At 33.3% G+C, this 19,140-nt stretch overlaps 1 protein-coding gene across 1 annotated transcript in view; it reads right to left on the bottom strand.

Moving 5' to 3' along the window:
• FOLH1B (folate hydrolase 1B) overlaps positions 1-19,140 on the bottom strand; it is a 41,003-nt gene continuing 21,863 nt past the window's right edge. The window contains exons 10-19 of the mRNA XM_037841031.1: positions 18,898-19,017; positions 16,631-16,713; positions 15,483-15,546; positions 11,613-11,680; positions 9,508-9,599; positions 8,591-8,681; positions 6,045-6,309; positions 5,657-5,738; positions 1,861-1,953; positions 1-949 (exon numbers count right to left, since the gene is read on the bottom strand). Of these exons, the coding sequence (XP_037696959.1) occupies positions 760-949; positions 1,861-1,953; positions 5,657-5,738; positions 6,045-6,309; positions 8,591-8,681; positions 9,508-9,599; positions 11,613-11,680; positions 15,483-15,546; positions 16,631-16,713; positions 18,898-19,017 (1,148 nt within the window). The 3' untranslated portion in view covers positions 1-759. The remainder of the gene's footprint in view (positions 950-1,860; positions 1,954-5,656; positions 5,739-6,044; positions 6,310-8,590; positions 8,682-9,507; positions 9,600-11,612; positions 11,681-15,482; positions 15,547-16,630; positions 16,714-18,897; positions 19,018-19,140) is intronic.

The raw sequence follows: 19,140 nt of genomic DNA, 5'->3' as shown, positions 1-19,140 counted from the left end.
TACAGTTAGTAGTATTTTAATATTCTTTCACTGACAGTAACAAATGTACCACAGCAATACTATAGGTCAACAGTAAGAGGGGATAAGACTTAAGGGAGGATTTGTGTTTTATTTTTTATTCTTATTTCTTTTCTGGAGTAATGCAAATGTTCTAAAATTGATCATGGGGATGTATTATCAACTTTGTGATAATACTGTGAGCCACTGATTGTATACTTTGGATTATTTATATGGTGTATGAATATATCTCAGTAAAATTGCAAAAAAAAAAACCTTAATTATTCCTTAAGGTATAGTGATTCTAATTACTGAAAAATGTAATTAGACCAGGGCTTCCCAACCAGCAAGCTAAGATATTGACCCTCTCAGCCTTGGGACGCCAGGTAGGGCCAGGAGCCCCTGGCTTGGAGCAGGCTTTTCCCCAGTGTGCTCTATCACATACTGATATTTGCTACATGTGAAATGACATGAATAAGTTTGGAAGGATTTTATTCCAATTGATTCCTTCATATACCAGATAAGAATTTTATTATATTAGGCTGTTCTCCTTAGTTTTAACACCTAGTTCAATTTCAGAATAGCCTTCTATAAATATAGAATAAAAACTGTCCATTGTTTTGATCCATAGGGAGAAGAAAAATAAATGCTAAGATTAATGTATATATATCCATCTTCATTTTTAGTTTATTAATGCATCCAGGATGGCTTTTTCTGAATAATTCATCAATTCGATATGGGATCTCTGAAGAACCCACCCTCTTAGGCCACTTCTCTCAGCGTCTCTGCTGCAGCCTGCACCGTGAAGGCTGCAATAGAAATCTGTCTCTTCACTTCTCCCCAGGCCTTAGGAGGGTCCACTTTGTTTTCAATATCAAACAGAGCATCATCAATTCCTGGGAATGACATCCCTGAGTACTTGTTGTGGCTGCTTGGAGCATAGATGACATGCCTGTTAATAGAAATAGTTTGCGGTCTATCAGTTGCCCACATGATATACGGGAGAAAAACAGGAACACTCCGATTCCTCTGCATATTCCTTAGACGTATGATTTGAACAAGCCACTTGTCAACTAAGCTTCTAAGATCTTCTCCAAAGACTTGTCTATGAAACATATATTTATTAATTATATCTTGCATTACAAAAGATGACAAAGTAGTTCAGAGCAACAAAAATAAAAACAATGACAGGAACAATAGCTGATCACTTAATATGGATTATGGACGGTAGTAAAAGACTTTATAATTTCTCTAATCCTTAAAAACAAATTCTGCGAAGTTTCTCATAGTATTTCACAGAGGAGAAAACGGAGGCCTAGAGAGTAAATGAGTTTTCTCGACATACTGAAGTTAAGTGACTGGCTTTTCATTATATCCTGCTACTTGCTAAAATATAGCACAATTTTGATTATTAAAGTCCTGTTTGTGACCAGTCCACCTACTATTGTGCTTCTCTCCTCTTTAAAAAAAAAGTCATACTGATATGTTAGAATACTTAGCTTGAAGTATGAAGAATCATTAAAAACAACAGCGCAGTGTTCAACATAACCTAGGCAGAAAACTGTTGAAGGGGCTAAGCCAGTTCATGCACAGCCCTGGAAGAAAAGGGCAAGTTCAGAAATAAAGAGATAAAAAAGTAAAGAGGCTCAATTAGGCTTCCAACCCTGATTTTTTGATACTTCCTAAAGATAGGGGTCCTTCTAGCTGGTCCATTATCTAACTCATTTTGCAATACTTAGTAAGATGAACCTACATATATTTTGAAATTTCCTACTGGCTTTCAAGAAATCAAGTGTGATATTTTAACCACAATGCTGAAAAACAAGAAAAAATAATGTATTAAGAAGTAATAATTTTTCTTACCTATAGAAAGGTCTGCCTGGTAATCCTAAAGGATCAATGAATGCTCTTTCCAGAAACATTAGCTGATCATTCATAATTCTCAATAAAATTGGACTAAAAAGGGAAATAAATACAATTTCAAGTTCATGAAAATATGCACGCTACCCAAAAAAAATAAAAGTTCATAACAAATTAAGCATAGCTAAATACTTTAAATTTCTGCAGCATGAAAATTAAGAACAAAAGTCACATAGATTTTTTAAAATCCTATAAAATGTTATCCTGTTAAGCACATAAAGCCACAGAAAGTTATATGTGCCAATGAGAAGTTAAAAATAATAGTAATTTTTATTTCCTTTGAAATAATAATTAATTGATAAGCCTAGATGTTTTAAATATAGCCAAATCTTTTTGACCTTAAGTATACTAATGATCTCCTAGGAGTTATCTCAATATTGAAATGAGATGATGCATTAATAGTTGGTAGGATCCCTGGCAAACTATAAATATTTACTAAAGGACAGTTAATAGTACTCTTATTATTATTGAACAAAGCTCTCTCATTAAGTCAAGAGATGGTGTGAACTATGTACTTTCAACAACATTTGAATGTCCTGTATGTATCAGACACTCCCTACTCTAACAGAAAGGTGCAGAATGCTATTGTAATAAGAACGGTTCACTATAATTGAAGATTTATCAAGAAACCTTGAATAGTTCAACAATGAATTATTGAATTCAGCATACTAATTAACTAATGAGGAATAATCATTCCAACAAGGAATAATAAATTGGTTTATTTATTATTTTAATTACTCAATCTATAAAATAATTAAATAATTAATTGGATTATTATTTTGTGATTTAGTTTTAATAGTAACAATTAACATTTACTGATTCTTTCCTACATACCAACACTGTTCTGGATGTTTACCCAGTATGTTATTTTTTAATCTTTAGAGCAATCCTTCAAGCTTGGCAGCATAACACTACCATTTCATAGATCAGATAACCAACATTCAGTAGTCAAATAACTTGCAGGGTGACAACTAGAAAGTTGTGAGTCAGAATAGGAGATCAAAGTGTTCTTTCCCTACTCCATGTTGCCAAAAGGAAAACAGGAACAACTAAAACCTCTGTGATTTGGATTTGAGGTATTTTCAACATTCATTTATTTGGCCCCGTGAACTCAGGTTTTAAGGCACTATAGAGATGAACCAGGCACGGACTTCATCTGTGAGCAGCTCAGATAAACAAGAGAGAAAATTGAATGAAATATAATTTCAGTAAGATTCTACAGGATTCTGAACCAAATTCACAGCACATTGCTACAAATTAAAAAAAGTCATGCAGTTATATATGTGCATATACAAACTCATGTTCATATGCACACACACACATTTCTCTCTGTCTCTCACGGTGGATAGCTGATCTTGTGGCTACCACTGGAAACCCTTGGATGTCCCTCATACATAGAGTTCATATTTGACATAACTCTGGGAGGTAAAGGTTCAGAGGGCAGAGTTAAATAAATCAGATCTCTTCACCGCAGACACAAGCTGGCTTTCCTAGGGATGACTGGGGAACAACAGATCTTCAGATTGAATACTGTGTGAACATGAAGGTAAAGTTCCTGTGCCAAGGAATCAATACCCTGTATCCTTTAATGGGTCAAGGGACTCATCCAAGAAAAGCAGGGTTGGAGAAGTGTCTCTTTCTCAAGTTTCAGTTTGCTTAAGAAATTCAACATTCTATCTAATTTACTTTAGCTAGTATTTACTCCTGCAGCAATGAACTTCTCTGGGTGTTTCCAGGATTGTACATATAATATAGAGGGGCAGATGGTATTTTAACTATCATTTGGAGAGGATAAAGCAAATATGGAAATAAGGAAGGCAAGTCCGAGTGACCTAAGAAAAGCATAACTCAAGCTATGAGGGAATTTTCCAGAGGTAGCAACTTTATCATGTTTTAAAAATGAAGCATTAATTTCATAAAATATATAATTTTTGGAATCTCCTTGAAGTTTATCTATGTTAATTTTTTTGACCTACAGAAAAAAATTGCAAGGAATAAGAAAACAAGCTCCCATATTTACTCCAGAACAACACAATTATTATACTAATTGTTCTTATTCCCTTTAAGTTTTTTCTATGTTTATTTAACATGAATGTAATCAACTATATTTAAAATTTTGCATCATTTTTGTTCACATAAAATTTTAAGTATATTAATTACATTATCTATATAACCATCAAATTTAATGGATACAAAATGTTCAAATGGGCGATATCTAATTTGTACTCATTTCTCTCCTGTTAGGCATTAAGGTTGTTTTGAATTTTTTGGTACTACAATTAAAATCTTTCTCCTCCCAAATAATAGACTCTTTACTTGAGAAAGAATCCAAGAAATGGAAATACTAGGTCACTGAAGTATAAGAATTCTGCTATGTAACTTCGAACTCTTTCAGTATGTATATGCGCTTTTCAAAATTCACAATGCTGCAAGAAAAGTGTGAGAGAACCAGCTTCAGTATATCACCTGTAGCAATGGGTACAACTGAGTTTTACATCATTATTAATTTGGTATGAAAATTGTATAGCATTATTTTCATTGTACTTTTAGATTAATAATGAATTTGGATATTTTTCTGTATGTTTCTTTACAAGTTGCATTTTCTCTTTGTGACTTCTTGGTTGTGTCTATTGTCCATATTTCCAACTTCGTTTGTATGGCTTTTCTTATCAATTTTCATAAAAGCTTTTCATAATGACAATATTTTTCTGCTTTCCATTTTGCTGGAAATAGGTTTTCTGGTTTTTCTTTGTTTTTGATTATTAATTTTAATGTTCTCAAATTTAATTGCATTGTCATTCTCTGTTTTTTCTAACTTAGAGTCTCTCTTTGAATATATTTCCATTTTTCCTAAATAATTATTCCAGCATCTGTAGATTATTTTTGCATACAATGTGAACTGAGATTCTGAATTTACTTCTTTATCTGTTGTTAAAAGAGCTTATGTAATATTATTATTGAATACATCTTTATTTCCCCAATGATTTTTTGATGTATTCTTTATTATAAATACATCCTTATATTTCACTAAGTCTTTTTCTGAACAGTCTATTTTTATATTTATATTTATCCTTTCATCAATTGAAAATAATTTGATATTTGTAGTATCATAATATGTTTACTCTATAGTTCATGTTTGCCCTTAAAATTCAACTTGAAAAGTATTCCATGATAGTCTCACATTTTAAAAATCTCATTTAATTTTTTTCAAGCTCTGTTTTTGCTTTGATATTTTACACAAAATTAATCTAAATGCTTAATATCTGAAGAAAAATAATATCTTTATTTAGTGTTCTGGATAAATAGAATTTTGCCAACTTGAAGTGGAAGTGAGGAACTTGAAGAAGAGTCAATGACATCAACAAGAGGTAGAAAAGAAGGTATGCTTTGGGAATAGGAGAATTTGGTTGAAGTATGATGTACAGCTACTCAAAGAAAAAAAAGATAAAACTCCAAAAAGCTTAGGCTGCATGGTAAAGGACCTTCAGTGCTAAAGTGAGAATTCTGAAATTAATTCATTTGGCAATAAGAAGGTATTGACATTTCTGAATATCACAGTTCCTCTTGAATGTCAGAAATAGGCTTTTAGGAGAGAAGGCAGTCCTGTATAGGATGCATTGGAGTGGAGATACACAAAGCAGCAAGAATTTTCCAAAGGCCTGTCAGCAATAAAGATGTCAATTAGTATTCCCTTTTAATCATATACATTATATGCATAACTTATGAATGTAGAACATACTTGGTTTTGTCCATACGTAGGAGTTTCTCACTGAACTTAGTAGCAATTTCTGTAAAATTATTTATGGCAGAGAAGAGTGAATCTGAAATAGAAAATAGGCCCGTCAAAAGCTCAAGAATATAATTTCCAATGATATTGTTCTACAGATTAAGCAAAGGGAACTATATGGAAAACCATTGTCTACCCTTCTGTATTTTATAAGCTATTTATATTTGTAGATTACAAGATATGAACACCAATAGAAAACAATACTTTAATAGACATAAACTTCTGTTTTGTCCATATGGAATAGCAATAACTAATAAATGAACTAAAGATAGGTCATTATGTTTTAGAGATTAATAAAGGCATATACATAATGAATTTTGAAAAGGGAATTGTAACATACCAAATGATACACTGTACATATGCATTTCTTGAGGATGTTTCAATGAAATATTGTATATTTGGTCAGCATGCTTTCTTAAAAGTATAGCATAATCTCTACAATCAAAAGGAAGCACAATGGAATTGGCTAGTTCAAACACCATTCCTCCTCGAAACTTTGCCACAGTGAGGTGATACTTAAACGTTGGATCATAAAACTTTTCCACCAATTCATATGTTTCATAGATACTGTGATACAGTGGATAGCCACTTAATGTGCTTGTTGCCTACAAAAAAAAAAAATCTTTTATAAGCCAGCCTATAATAAATGTATAATACCGCATTTACTATTAATATGAGTAAGAATGTTTTGGTCAGTAATGAATAAAGGAAAGTACATAAGTGCCTCAATAAGCCACTTACTAAAGGGCTAGTATTATAGCATTTAAACACACTCCAGGTTCGTAGCAATTAAAATGTCTATATATACAATATGAATGATATCATTTTAAAAATTCTCATAAAGACCTAACAGGCTTCCCCTTAAGTACACAAGAGATGTGGAATTGTTTTAAGAGTCTGAAACAAAGACAATGTTGCATTTCAGTAAAAATAATTTAAGAAGACAGAGAATTGTTAGATGCAAACAGGTAAACATTTCATAATATTACATAGGGTAATATAACAAATTCTTCAATCAGTGAAACTCCACGTATGAACAATGCTCCAACAAGCAGTGTGCTGAAGAGTGGAGAATCTGAGGGGTGAAGGTTCAGTGGTGGATACCAAACCTCACAAAGGAGAGAGAGGGAAAGCTCATGCAGGTATAAAGACAACCAAGAGAATACACAAAAAGCAAGAGGGAAGGGCTTTTCAGATCGTGAACTGTTGATTTGCCCATTGTTTGAGGCGCTTACTTTTTTCTTACTGATGTGAAAGATCACTTTATATAGTGGTGTGTTGAAGAGACTGGGTCTCTGGAATTAGCCTGCCAGGGTTTGAATCTAGGGCTCAGGATTTACTAACCAAATAACTTTTGGGGAAGCTTCCCAGGCAAGTGGAAAAAAGCCTTCAAATTTAAAGATGGAGGCCAAATGAACTAACTACAGTAAAGTAAATTAAATTTGGAGTAAAGAGGTACTGTAGGGAACAGAAGAAGACCTAGTAAAAATAATTCAGTAGAAAAATGAATGATTAAGTTGAGAGAAATATTCCAGGAAGTAGAAAAAGACATGGATTAAAACAAATAAAAGACAAAAATATCAGAAGATAATCCCCAGATGCTAAACAAATTAATAATACTTCACAAAAGAGAAAAGAAGGAAGAAATAATCAAAGTGGGGAAAAGTTCCCTAGGATTGAAAAATATTGGATTCCAGACCACTTTGGGCTGAATCCAGTGGGTGAAAAATGACAGTAAACCAAGGTAAACTTATACACCAGGGCACAATACTGGTCATGAAGGGAAGATACGGAATTGGCTTTAAAATCTTTTTTTAAAAATCGGAGACAATGCATCAGGAGTCAAATAGTATTAGATTTCTCAGCAACCCTGAATGCTGGAGAAGAGCCCTAAGGAGGGGGCAGGGGTATGAAATTTGCCAGATGACCTGGTGTGTTTGAATATACTAGGGTTTTATGTAAATTAGTTATCGATACATAGAGAATTAAACATGGTGTTCCAATCAACAAGTGCAGTGCAAACTATAAACTGAGAAAATGCCATGACGGAATGTATTTGGGGTTGGAGGAGAAGGTGACATAAAGATCTGAATGTCTGTCTTCTTTAGTAAGGGGTAAATGGATAATGCATACACTGAAAAATAAAAAGCAGCATAAGCATATTATTTATAAACATGGAGATAGGTATCAGAAGAAACCAATAATAATGCTGAAAAAGTTTTCATCTGATGAATGGAATCAGGGGTGGGATAAGCATGAAGTGGGATCAGGAACCACTGGTTTCCATTATAAACTCTTGTAGAACTATTTGACATTCTATAAACTACATGCCTGTGTTACTGTGATAAAAATGATAAAAGCTAGAAAATCATCAGCATGAACAATAAAAAGGAAAGGATTCATGATGTGTATATGTTTACTATGTATTGTACCCTTTGTTATTTTAAAATGGCCCTCCTTTTCACATTTAATATTGGAGATACAATAAGAGATAAAAATCCAAATATATGCAGGTCTTGATATGGATTAAATTTCAGTGATAATGGGCAGAGAGGAATCAAAGACCTTACATTTCAAAACTTAAATGACTAGTGGAATGAAGGGCCATCAAATGCAACAGAAAATGTGTTTAAGCACGTACATGGAAGTTCAAATTTGCAGACACAGTGAACTGGTGCCAACCGACACTTGAATCCAGGGCACAGGATACCAGATAAGAAATAACCCCGGTAGTAGTAGCATGATCTTAACCATCCAGACTTCTCTCTCTGCTCTCAAACTCCTCTATTCCTTTAGTGCTTGAGTCATTTTATTTTTTTAAGCCAGAATTATTTGCTTAGCTGAAATACATTCATAATCTTAAAGAATTTAGTGATACAGACTTACCCAATGTTTGGTGTAACGTACTCTGCCTGAAGCTATGCCAAGTCTTTGGAAAAAAACTTCAAAATCATTACCAGATCCCAACTTGTTAATCCTTTTAGGGACAAGATAACAGAATTATTTTGGAGTAATCTCATCAGGCACAGATTAAAGGTTTAATTAAACTAAACTCCATTATTATTGCTATATAGTTGTTCAGATATATAGCTTTAGATGTGCAGTGAAAAATTTGAAAGGAATATTAATTCTGATTATAAAATATCAATTTCCATAAGACTTTTTGTGCAGTGGTGACCATTTTATGTCATATTATTTTTAAGATGCATGAACTTGGACAATATTTTCCACTAGATTACTTCATTCAATTTACTTTATTGTCTATAATTGTTATATATGATAAAGGAAAAAAAGAGGCAATAGCTCAGATAAAAAATTTCAGACATAAATCCTGCCCTTAATAATTTAAATTATTCACTATCCTGGTATGAATCTCAAACTCTTGAGATATTGATTCCTCTTCACTTACTTCAAACAATATTCAACTAATTATGCAATGAAAAATATACCTTTATTGGAGTAATCAAAAATATTTCTTAACTGTAAAATAATTACAGTATGATTAGGAGACAAAAATCTGAGGGGGATTGCTTTTCACCATTAATACATATAACCTTGGACTTTCGTATCATGTGTGTATATTACCTATTCAAAAAAGAACCATTTTTTGATGACATACAGATTTAACTTCAAAACCAAGTCACATTTTATTTATGAACCTAAGTATGGGTTTTCTTTATCAGATTTTGGAGCATTTTGAAGAGTTAAATTTTTATTATGAAATACTGAAAGAAAATACCTTTTGAATATCAACACGATCCTATACGGAATTTAGCAGAGTTTTTCTGTTTTGTTTTGTTTACCTGGGCCTGTTATCAAACTCCTGTGAAGGACTCTTTTCCTTCCAGCTCTCATAAAGAGATTTGCCTTCAAAGTCTTTATCCGGGCTTTGGAGCTACATGAATTGAAAAGAAAAAAAGAGAATACTTATAAATCAGATATACTGATACCTAATGTTCATTAACCAGGGAGCAAATAGCTAAATTATGATTCAGAGAAACAAGGGACAGAATCTAAACATTAGCAGGTATTATAAATTATAATACTGAGTTTCTAACAACATGGGCAAATGCTCATGTTATTATGTATGGATACAACTACATTATTTTAAAAACACATCAAGTGTATAGAAAAGAAGGCTACACTGAGTTATTGTCTTTAGATGAATAACAAGTTATTGTCTTTAGATGAATGGTCAAATTAGATGATTTTTTTTTTTTTGGTCTATTTTTCTGAAGTCAGAACGACTACTCTCAAAAACGTGTATTCTTCTTCCTTCCTTATTAAAAGAAACAAGTTGGTTAAGAGAAAATATTCCTTTTAATATTGTTTCTTGCCAGTAAGGCTACCAAGGCCATTAAATAATAAAACACAATTAATATTTTATTTAATTGAGTATTTATTTTTATTGTGTTAAACATACAGTTTTAAATATATTTTGATATTACAGATGAAAAAAATAAGGGACCTGTCATTGAATTCTAGACTCAGAGCATGAGGTACCATGCCAAAAACACTTAGCAAACTATACTTTAATTCATGTTCTATAGTTACTTTCAGATAATTGAATAATATACGATAAAATTTTTATTTTATTAAATAAAAATATTTTATTTTCCAAAAAATTCAATTAAAAATGGTAATAGAAGATCTAAGCCATTCAAGACTTTATGTTGTTGCCAGAGATACAGAGATCAATAAGACATATGGCACATTCTCTACTAGTGGGATCTCTAAAAAAATTTTGGAATTCAGTGTGCTGGGTGCTATAGTAGAGGTCTGAACAAAAGTCTATGGCTATACAAATTTGCATATAGGTGGGGAGTAAGAAGTTATGTCAATATCTTAACTTGAAAAACATGAATAAATAAAGCAACAAAATAATTCCATTCTAGTTTATAAATTGTACATAAAACTTTGATATGAAGGATAGTACAGCTCCATTAATTCCAAAAAAATGCAAATTTGAAATTCTGTGATATAAAAATATAATACTAAATTCCCACTTTATCAATAAATTTTGAAATAATATAAATCATTCTCCCCAAACAAATCAAAATAAAACAAAACAAAAAACTGCCAATCATCATAATTTCAAACTTGACCAAGAGAGTAGTTTTTGCTATTGTGATAGGGTAGCACCAATTGAGCTAGTATACAAAAATAATACTCAAGCTTCCTTAGCATTCATTTATCTTAAATTACATGAATGATAGGAATTATTTGAAATACCATGTTTCAGATATTTAAACTTTTCTATACTATATGTGGGCAAATAATGGAGTCTTAAGTAACTACACAAATGGAATTTTTTTTTCAAATTAATTCTTCTCTTTCTATAGGAGAAGTTAAATTTTAAGACATTGTGATGGTTGGGTTCATGTGTCAACTTGTGTCAACCTGGCCAGGTGATGGTACCCAGCTGTCTGGTCAGGCAAGCACTGGCCTAACTGTTGTTACTGCAATGACAGGACATTTCATGGCTGTCAAATAAACCAGAGGCCGATTTATTAAATCATCAGTCACTTGATTGCAACTGTGGCTGATTACATCTACAATCAACTAAATTCTGCATTGACAGAATCCAATCAGCTGAAGTTAATCCAATCAGTTGAAGACTTTTAAGGGAGAAGAGAGAACGTTCATTTTTAATTCAGCCAGCCAGCCTCTCCAGGGAGTTCATCAAAGATATTCATCAGAGTTGCCAGTTCGTTGCCTATGCTATGGAATTTGGACTTGTGTATCCCCACAGTTGTGTGAGACACTTTTATAAATTCCCATAATTACAGACATCTCCTGTTGGCTCTGTTTCCCTAGAAATCCCTGAGTAATACAGGAGTGAACTACATAAAGGTAAACGATGCAATATATATTAAAAGAATAACTATGTTGAAAAATAATTTTTTACCTCTTTTGCTATGTTGTATACCAATCTATGCATGAGTGGTGTACAGTCAACTCTCAAAGTATAGTTTCCTGAAAGATAAGGAGAGGGCTGATTGTATTTTATTTCATTTGTTTCTTCCATGCTTTCATTCAAAGACTATTGCAACTCCCAAGTCAGACTGGCCCTTTTAAAACAGAAGGCAGATAAAAACTCACCAGTGGTTTTCCATATCACTCAGAATAAAATTCAGCATCCTCACCGTGGCACATAGAAACTTACATGAAACAATCTCAGGCCACCTCTCCAACATCTCCTCCCACTCTGCCCCAAGCATTCTCCCACCTCAGGGTCTTTGCACATACTGTTCCCTCAGCATGGAACAGTGTTCTGCCCTGTGCCTGCATGTCTTACTCCTGCCCTTCATTTAGACATGTGGTCAAATGTCATATTTTCTGAGAAGTGCTGATCAACCTGACTAAAAAAGCACATTCTCCCCACCTCTTATCCTTGCCACTCTCTTTCTCTCCTAATCTTGCTTTATTTTTCTCCGTATCACTTATCTACTTAACACTGTTACATATTTGCTTTTTCATTACCCACCTTCCCCATTAGACTATAAGATGCATGGGAGCAGGTACTCTCCTTTATTCACTTCCATATCTACACAACCTACAACAGTCCAGGCATACAACATTTACCCAATAAACATTTGTAATAAAAATGAATCTGTTAGCAGGCACTCTCTGGATGTTTCTGAATAGACAGCAGAGATGGAGCCCCCATTCCTCAGGAGTTCCCATTGTGGTGGGTGTGAAAGTCAGGCAGACAAGCCTTTGGGGTGCCCTTGGGGAGGAGTGGTAGCACAGAGAGGGACAGCTAACTCAGGATGGGTGCCAGGGGAGGATCGTTAAAATGACTTTAGCAAGGGGATTACTCTTAAACTGAGTCTTCTAGAACTAGAAGGAGTTAGCTGGGCCAAAAAAGAAATGACATTTGCAGCTAAGGGAATAATCTTTACAAATGTCCAAAAATGTAAAAGTGCATGATGCATTTAGAGAATGGAAAGTAGCTTTTATCCTAAAAAATTTGGGCCTTAAAAATAAATAGTGGCGCCTCCACAGAATTGTTCATAGAACTTGAAAAGCTAATTCTAAAATTCTAAAATTCATCTGGAAGAATGAATATGTACAAATAGCCAACGCAATTTTAGAAACAAATATAAATGTAAATTGGCTCAGCTACTTTGGGGGTGGGAGAGATTTGGCAGCATTTATTCCAATTTAAATGCAAATATCCCATGACTAAGCAATTATATTTGTAGCTCTCTACACAACCCTGAACTTATGTAGAAGAAGGCATGTATATGTAGCTATGGCTACTTACTGCAACAAAGAAAGCAATTTGACCAACAATTAGAGAATTGATACATAAATTGTCCTATTGAACATATTTCAGAGTTTCATTTTTAAATGAGGTAGATCTGTACCAACTAACATGGAAAGTAATCCGTAACATGTTGCTGAGTGAAAAGGGCAAGTTGCAGAATGGTTTAGCTAAAATGTGATGCCAAAAGCCTATAAAATACAGTGAGAGATGAGAGTATGAGAGGAGATGAGAGATGAGAGGAGTAAAGTTAAAATAGTCCAGCCCGATTTGAGTTCCATCTCAACCCTTTACTAGCTGTATGACCTTAGGGAACTATTTTACCCCTTTCAGACTCAGTTCATTCTTTTATACAACAGAAATAATAAAAGTATATACCTTACAGGGTTGTTTTGAGGATTAAATACATTTTTAGCTCTGTGTGAGCTATATTATTTATATGAATGTCAATGTGACGGAAATACTCCAAACTGAGGACAGTAGTAGAACATACTAAATTTGAGAGTGATTTTAGTGTCATTTTAGCTTTATTTGTAAATTTTGTATTTTAACATGAGAAATGCAAGAATATATGGCTTCTTGTATTATTTAGGAAATTAAAAATAAACAAAATTTTAAATATACAATAAAGTGAGGAATGTGGTGTCCCAATCTTAGAGAGTACCCTGTTTATCTCTTGTCCTTGATCCAGAAAATTATGCAGAGACAATGGAGCATTTTAACCTGGAGAATGACATAATCAGAAAAACCTAAAGATTAAAAAAAGATTATATTAAAAAATCTAACCCTAAAAAAACTAGCAGTAAAGAGAACAATATATTTTACTTTTGAAGAACATATGTATGAGGTGTTTATGCCATGTGGCATAGGTATTTCATCTTAATACGTATTTCTAAGTGAGAGTAGTAATAAATAAAGCTAACATTTTTAAGCACTTAAGCTGTGCCAGGCATGTGTCTGAGAGCTTTACAAAAATAAACTCCTTTTCTCCTTCTAAGAGCCTTTTTGAGACAGGCTCTCTTAGTAACCCGAGTTAGAAGTGAGGAAATTGAGAAAGTAAGTAACAACGTGAAGTCACACAGCTAGCAATTGGCAGGGGTAAGTGTAAATCAAGGCAGCCTGACATCAAAAGCCAAGCCCTGAGCTACCAACCTAAGAGAAGGAGGAAAAGATCACTGAAACACACTGAAAACACACATAATTTTCCAGACCAAGGACAAGAGACAAACAGGGTACTCTCCAAGATTGGGATACCACATTCCTCACTTTATTATATATTTAAAATTTTGTTTATTTTTAATTTCCCAATCTCTCACATGGAAAATTTACTACTATTCAAAAGAAAATATTCTAAAAGTCTACTCTTCATTCATTTATTCCTTCAGGTAGCCATTTATCCATCCATGCAACAAATGTAATGAAATATTAAGAATCCACTAGTGAACAAGCAACATCGTGTCCATTCCTTGCTAAAGAATACAGTCTAGTAAGGGAGGCAGTTTGTAAAACAAATAATTATTTGCTAATGACAGTGATGAGGACTACACAGACATGGCTTTCCTGAAAAAGTAACATTTCAGAGGAAATTGTAAGGTTGAGAATTAAAGAAGTGGAGAGTGTGCTGAACAGCAATTCAAATTGCAATGGCTGGGAAGTTGCATATGGTGGAAGAAGAGAGAGAAGAGTAGTGTGAAAGGAGTGTAATGACAATGGACTGTGATTTTCCTGGTTATCAACCTGGGAACCTCTTCTAGTGTGGATCTCTGCTTATGGAAACATACCCATTCTTCAGGCCTATCTCAAATGCCTATGTCATTTCAAGCTTTCCTTGAAGTTTGTGATTTCTCTCTCTTCTGAACCCTTACAGCATTTTGATGGTATCTTTCTTAGAGTATCTGCATTTATTATAATTCCAGACTGATTTATTTTATCATCTATACTGGCCTGGCTTGTATACTCCTTAATATAAGCTGTCTAAACTCTGACTCCTTTGACCCCTTGGCAATGTGTACTGTATACAGCAGACATTCAGTAAGTATTTATTCAACTGCAAAAAACTAAAACAAAAAAAATAAAAAAAACTGGGGAAAGATGAAATTTTGGTAATTAGTACCTTGTCAAAATTTTTATGGATTATATGATGATGAAACTGGGGATTTTAAATCTAAGTTTTATATACATATATTTTATCCCATGATTTGCTTATTCATTCAACAGGTATAAACTGAATTCCTACCATAAACAAGTAATCTGCCAGCTGAAGCAAATCACAGTGTGCTGCTCTCCTGAAATAGCACTCTATGATGCAAAGCAAATAAAAAAAAAAAAATCTCTCAACTTGTTTTCAAGTGAGTATGAGTCAGTAATAGTAGCCTGACAAATCAGGGGCAGATTCTCTAGTAACATGTTAATGCATTTTCCTCCTTTTTTAATGCATAAATTATGAAGTAAACTGCTGTTGCTACTAGCGTAACCAACTTCTTTTCCTATGAGACCAATAAAATTCACCTTCTATAGAAGAATCAGCATTAATATAGGCCACAGCACGCTCTTGCAGGAGTTTGGAATTCTCCTATAATAAAGAAGAAAGAAAAACAAAAACATATAGCCATACACTCCCCCCCAAATCCCCTTCATATTAAATTTACTGTACGTAGATATTTAAATTAGACCAGCCAAAATATACCATAAATTTGACACATAAAATTCCCAAAAGAAATGTTTGAAAGAGTTTCAGTAGAAGTTATTGGCAAGGAACAACAAGTAAAACTTGTCTAAGACTAAAATCTAAGATGAAACTAAAATCTAAGATGAAACGACATACTTTTCATATACTTAATTTGCTAAATGGAAAACGTTAATTTCTTAACCATACTATAGTTTACCCTTGCAAACGTGAATGACCCTAGACTTTGCAGTGGAAGTTTTCCCATGAACATCTCATTGTTTAAGTACAGAACCTTGCCTGATTCATAGGGAATGAACTATTTAATGTTTATAGTGTTGACAAATGTATGAAGTTAAATCATGTCTCGAAACCCTGATACCTGAAGTCCAATTCAGTTCAGAGGCTATCTCCTGTAAGATGGTACCACCTAATGGTCAAGATACATAATTGCACATTTTTAGAACTGACAAAAAGAAGTATAGCAAGTTTGAGTATTGATGTGGATTCTGAGTCTCCAAAACATACCATTTCCTAAGCTTTCTGACCATAAGAAAGAAAATGGGAAAAAAATGTGTAACACTAAGTCATGAAAATAAATTGAAATAGAAAATCACACTGTCAAAGTATTTAGGCTCTTCCTGACACCAGCCTGTTGGAGCACTATTTTTTTTTCCCTCAAAGAAAACCAAAGTTTACAAGACTTCTCATAATCCCTGAAGTATAATAGGAGCCAAATAAATATTTACAGCATAACAAAGTTAATGGAACAAATATTAACTTTGCATATATTTATTTTACAGATAATGCTTTTATTATACAAGCCAACAATACATGAAGCTAAAATTACTTTCTGCCTCACTTTTAGCATGATTTAATTTAGATTAGAGCATTATGATATAAGGAAAATAAGTGTGAAAAGTATACCTTTCCATACAAGTTCCACGGGTATTTAAATAAATTTATATTTTGTAGCAAATTATCAACTAACCTCTGCCCACTCAGTAGAACCAAGAAGACCAAATTCTTCTGCATCCCAGCTTGCAAATAAAATTGTTCTTCTAGGCTTCCATCCTAAAATATACATGTGTGTGTATACATATATGTCTCAGAAAATGCATAATATTGTCAAGACATTATTAAGCTTCAAGGAAAAAAATACTTCATTAATTGTGTTAGTTGAATATTGTGGTTAGAATCTTACATAATTTCTCTTTGTAAGAATTTAAATTTTTTATTTTTTAATACAAAAATAGCACAATTGTATTGAAAACAGGAAAAAATATATACAGACATAGGAAAAATCCTGGTAGGTCAAAAAATATTCTAATAGGTTTATAATGATAGGCTATGCATAGGAAGGCATGAGTAGCTAACAGCTGCCTAGAGTGAAAGAAGAAAATGCTAGATGTGATCAGTGTTCTGAGAGCAGCTAAAACTGAGAGAAAATCCTTTAGAACTCTGCCCTGTTACTCCTGCATCATGTAAACAGCTGTTCAGTGTCAGCTGGTTGTGTGATTTCACTCTATTCTCTGCCAGAATTAGTCAACAGGGGCTCAGTTAGCAATATCAGTGTCTGCTGCTGCTGAAAAACTACATCAGCCCAAGTCATATGACTTGGAGGTTACAAACACTGACCTTGCAGTTCAAGAAAGCTCTTGTTTCCAACCCGGATTTTCTCGCATACTAGCAGTGTGACCAAGGGAAAATTATTCAAACTTACTAAGCCTCAGTTTCCTCTCTGTACACCAGGAATTAACACAATGTAATGATGAGTACACTATTTGATTGTTGGAAGGATTAAATGGAATAATGTTCATAAAAGTCTCAATACAGAACTTAATAAATGCTCTAAAAAATGAAAGTTGTCATTATTTAATAAATATTTCAGGTATGCTTTTTAAGAATGTATGCCCTACAGCTGTTGAGCCCAGTGTTTTATTTTTGTATTTTGCTTATAATATTGTTCAAATTTCCTATTGTTATTATTCCTCATCATTTCATTCTTTCAGCATACTCTGTAACTGTTACAGGGATGCTATGTATTTATCACAGATATCTTGCAAAATGATGAAATCTTTTGTAATAAGTTTAAACAGTACCTATTCATGAACTATGTAAACTCAGCTCTCCATAAACCTTTTTTCTTATAATATAAGATGCCTGCGTAAAAAAAGAATTGAGCACCTTTGTATTTTATTTTAAAGAGAGGCATCATGGTTTAGTGGACTGGTAGGCAGAAGTCCAAGATTGAGCCCAGGCTCTGTGACTCTGCCATGCACTAGCTACGTAACCTTGAACAAATACTTTATTCCATAAATTTTGGTTAACTTATCTGTAAAATGAGAAAGGAAATAATAAGGTAAACTTCTCCCTAGTTGCTATGAGTTCAAAATAAGATAACATGTGAAAACACTTTGTTTCACTGAGAAAATAAGCACTGTGCAAACATTTTCTTGTCATTTTTATTGTTACTAAAAAAATATGGATCATGTTTTACGGCCCTTAGACATCATGTTTGCAGGGTCAGTAAACAGAGTGGAGTTTCTGCTATCAATGGATAATGATTATTTTTTAAAGCACCCATTTGAATTAAATTTTATTTTTGTTTTCATAAGAAAATTCTCAAATGACTGAAGTATTTGTGCTAAGAGAATAATCCTCATTTCTGGAACAGCAAACCAGGGCTGTGTGCCTGAGAATGCAGATATCAAACTATTGACAAAACCCTCCATGCAGCTGCACTGGTCTTTTCCTGACTAGCATCCTTACCTCCTCAGTTACTTAGTACATTTGACTTGAAATAAGAGGCTGGAAGAGCCCAAGGAACCAACACTCACAGTTCTCTGACCAGGAAGCTTTGACTTGATAACCCACTTCTGCTGTGCCCTCTACAGTGAAGAAATTCATCATCGCCTTCTCAGTTGCCAAGGCCAACCACTAGCATATAATCCCTTTACTTGAGATGATAATTCAATATATAAATATCAAATCAATAATGTAAATATTATATAAATAATAAAAATAAAAACTATAATTAACCAACCAACATAAATAATCTAACTGCTATTTATTGAAAGTTACCCTATACCACTAAGTACTAGTAAGTCCTCTATGCTACTAAGATGATCTACTTTATATATACCACTTCAATTTACTCTTCACACAAACCTATGAGGCAGTATTATTATACTCACTTTTCAGAAGTCTAAACTGAAATTCAGAGAGATTGATCTTTTTACTCTTTGCTTATATTACCTTTTTTGCTCAGTTTTCCAAAACTCCTCACAATTTCATGAACAACAGAGGCTCCACTCTGAGGGTCAATGCCACCAAACCCCCAGGAGTCACGGTGACCTCCAAGAATGACATATCTGTCTAGAAAGCATCATTACAAGATTACTAGTCATTTTAGGTCAATAATAGAGCAAATTGCAAATGACTCAATATCATCTAAACACAGAACACTCACAATTCAAAAAAAGAAAGCAAGGTTCCCAA

Source organism: Choloepus didactylus, chromosome 6 (genome assembly GCF_015220235.1).
Source record: "Choloepus didactylus isolate mChoDid1 chromosome 6, mChoDid1.pri, whole genome shotgun sequence".
Taxonomy (NCBI): domain Eukaryota; kingdom Metazoa; phylum Chordata; class Mammalia; order Pilosa; family Megalonychidae; genus Choloepus; species Choloepus didactylus.
This window is presented reverse-complemented; position numbering and strand designations above follow the sequence as displayed.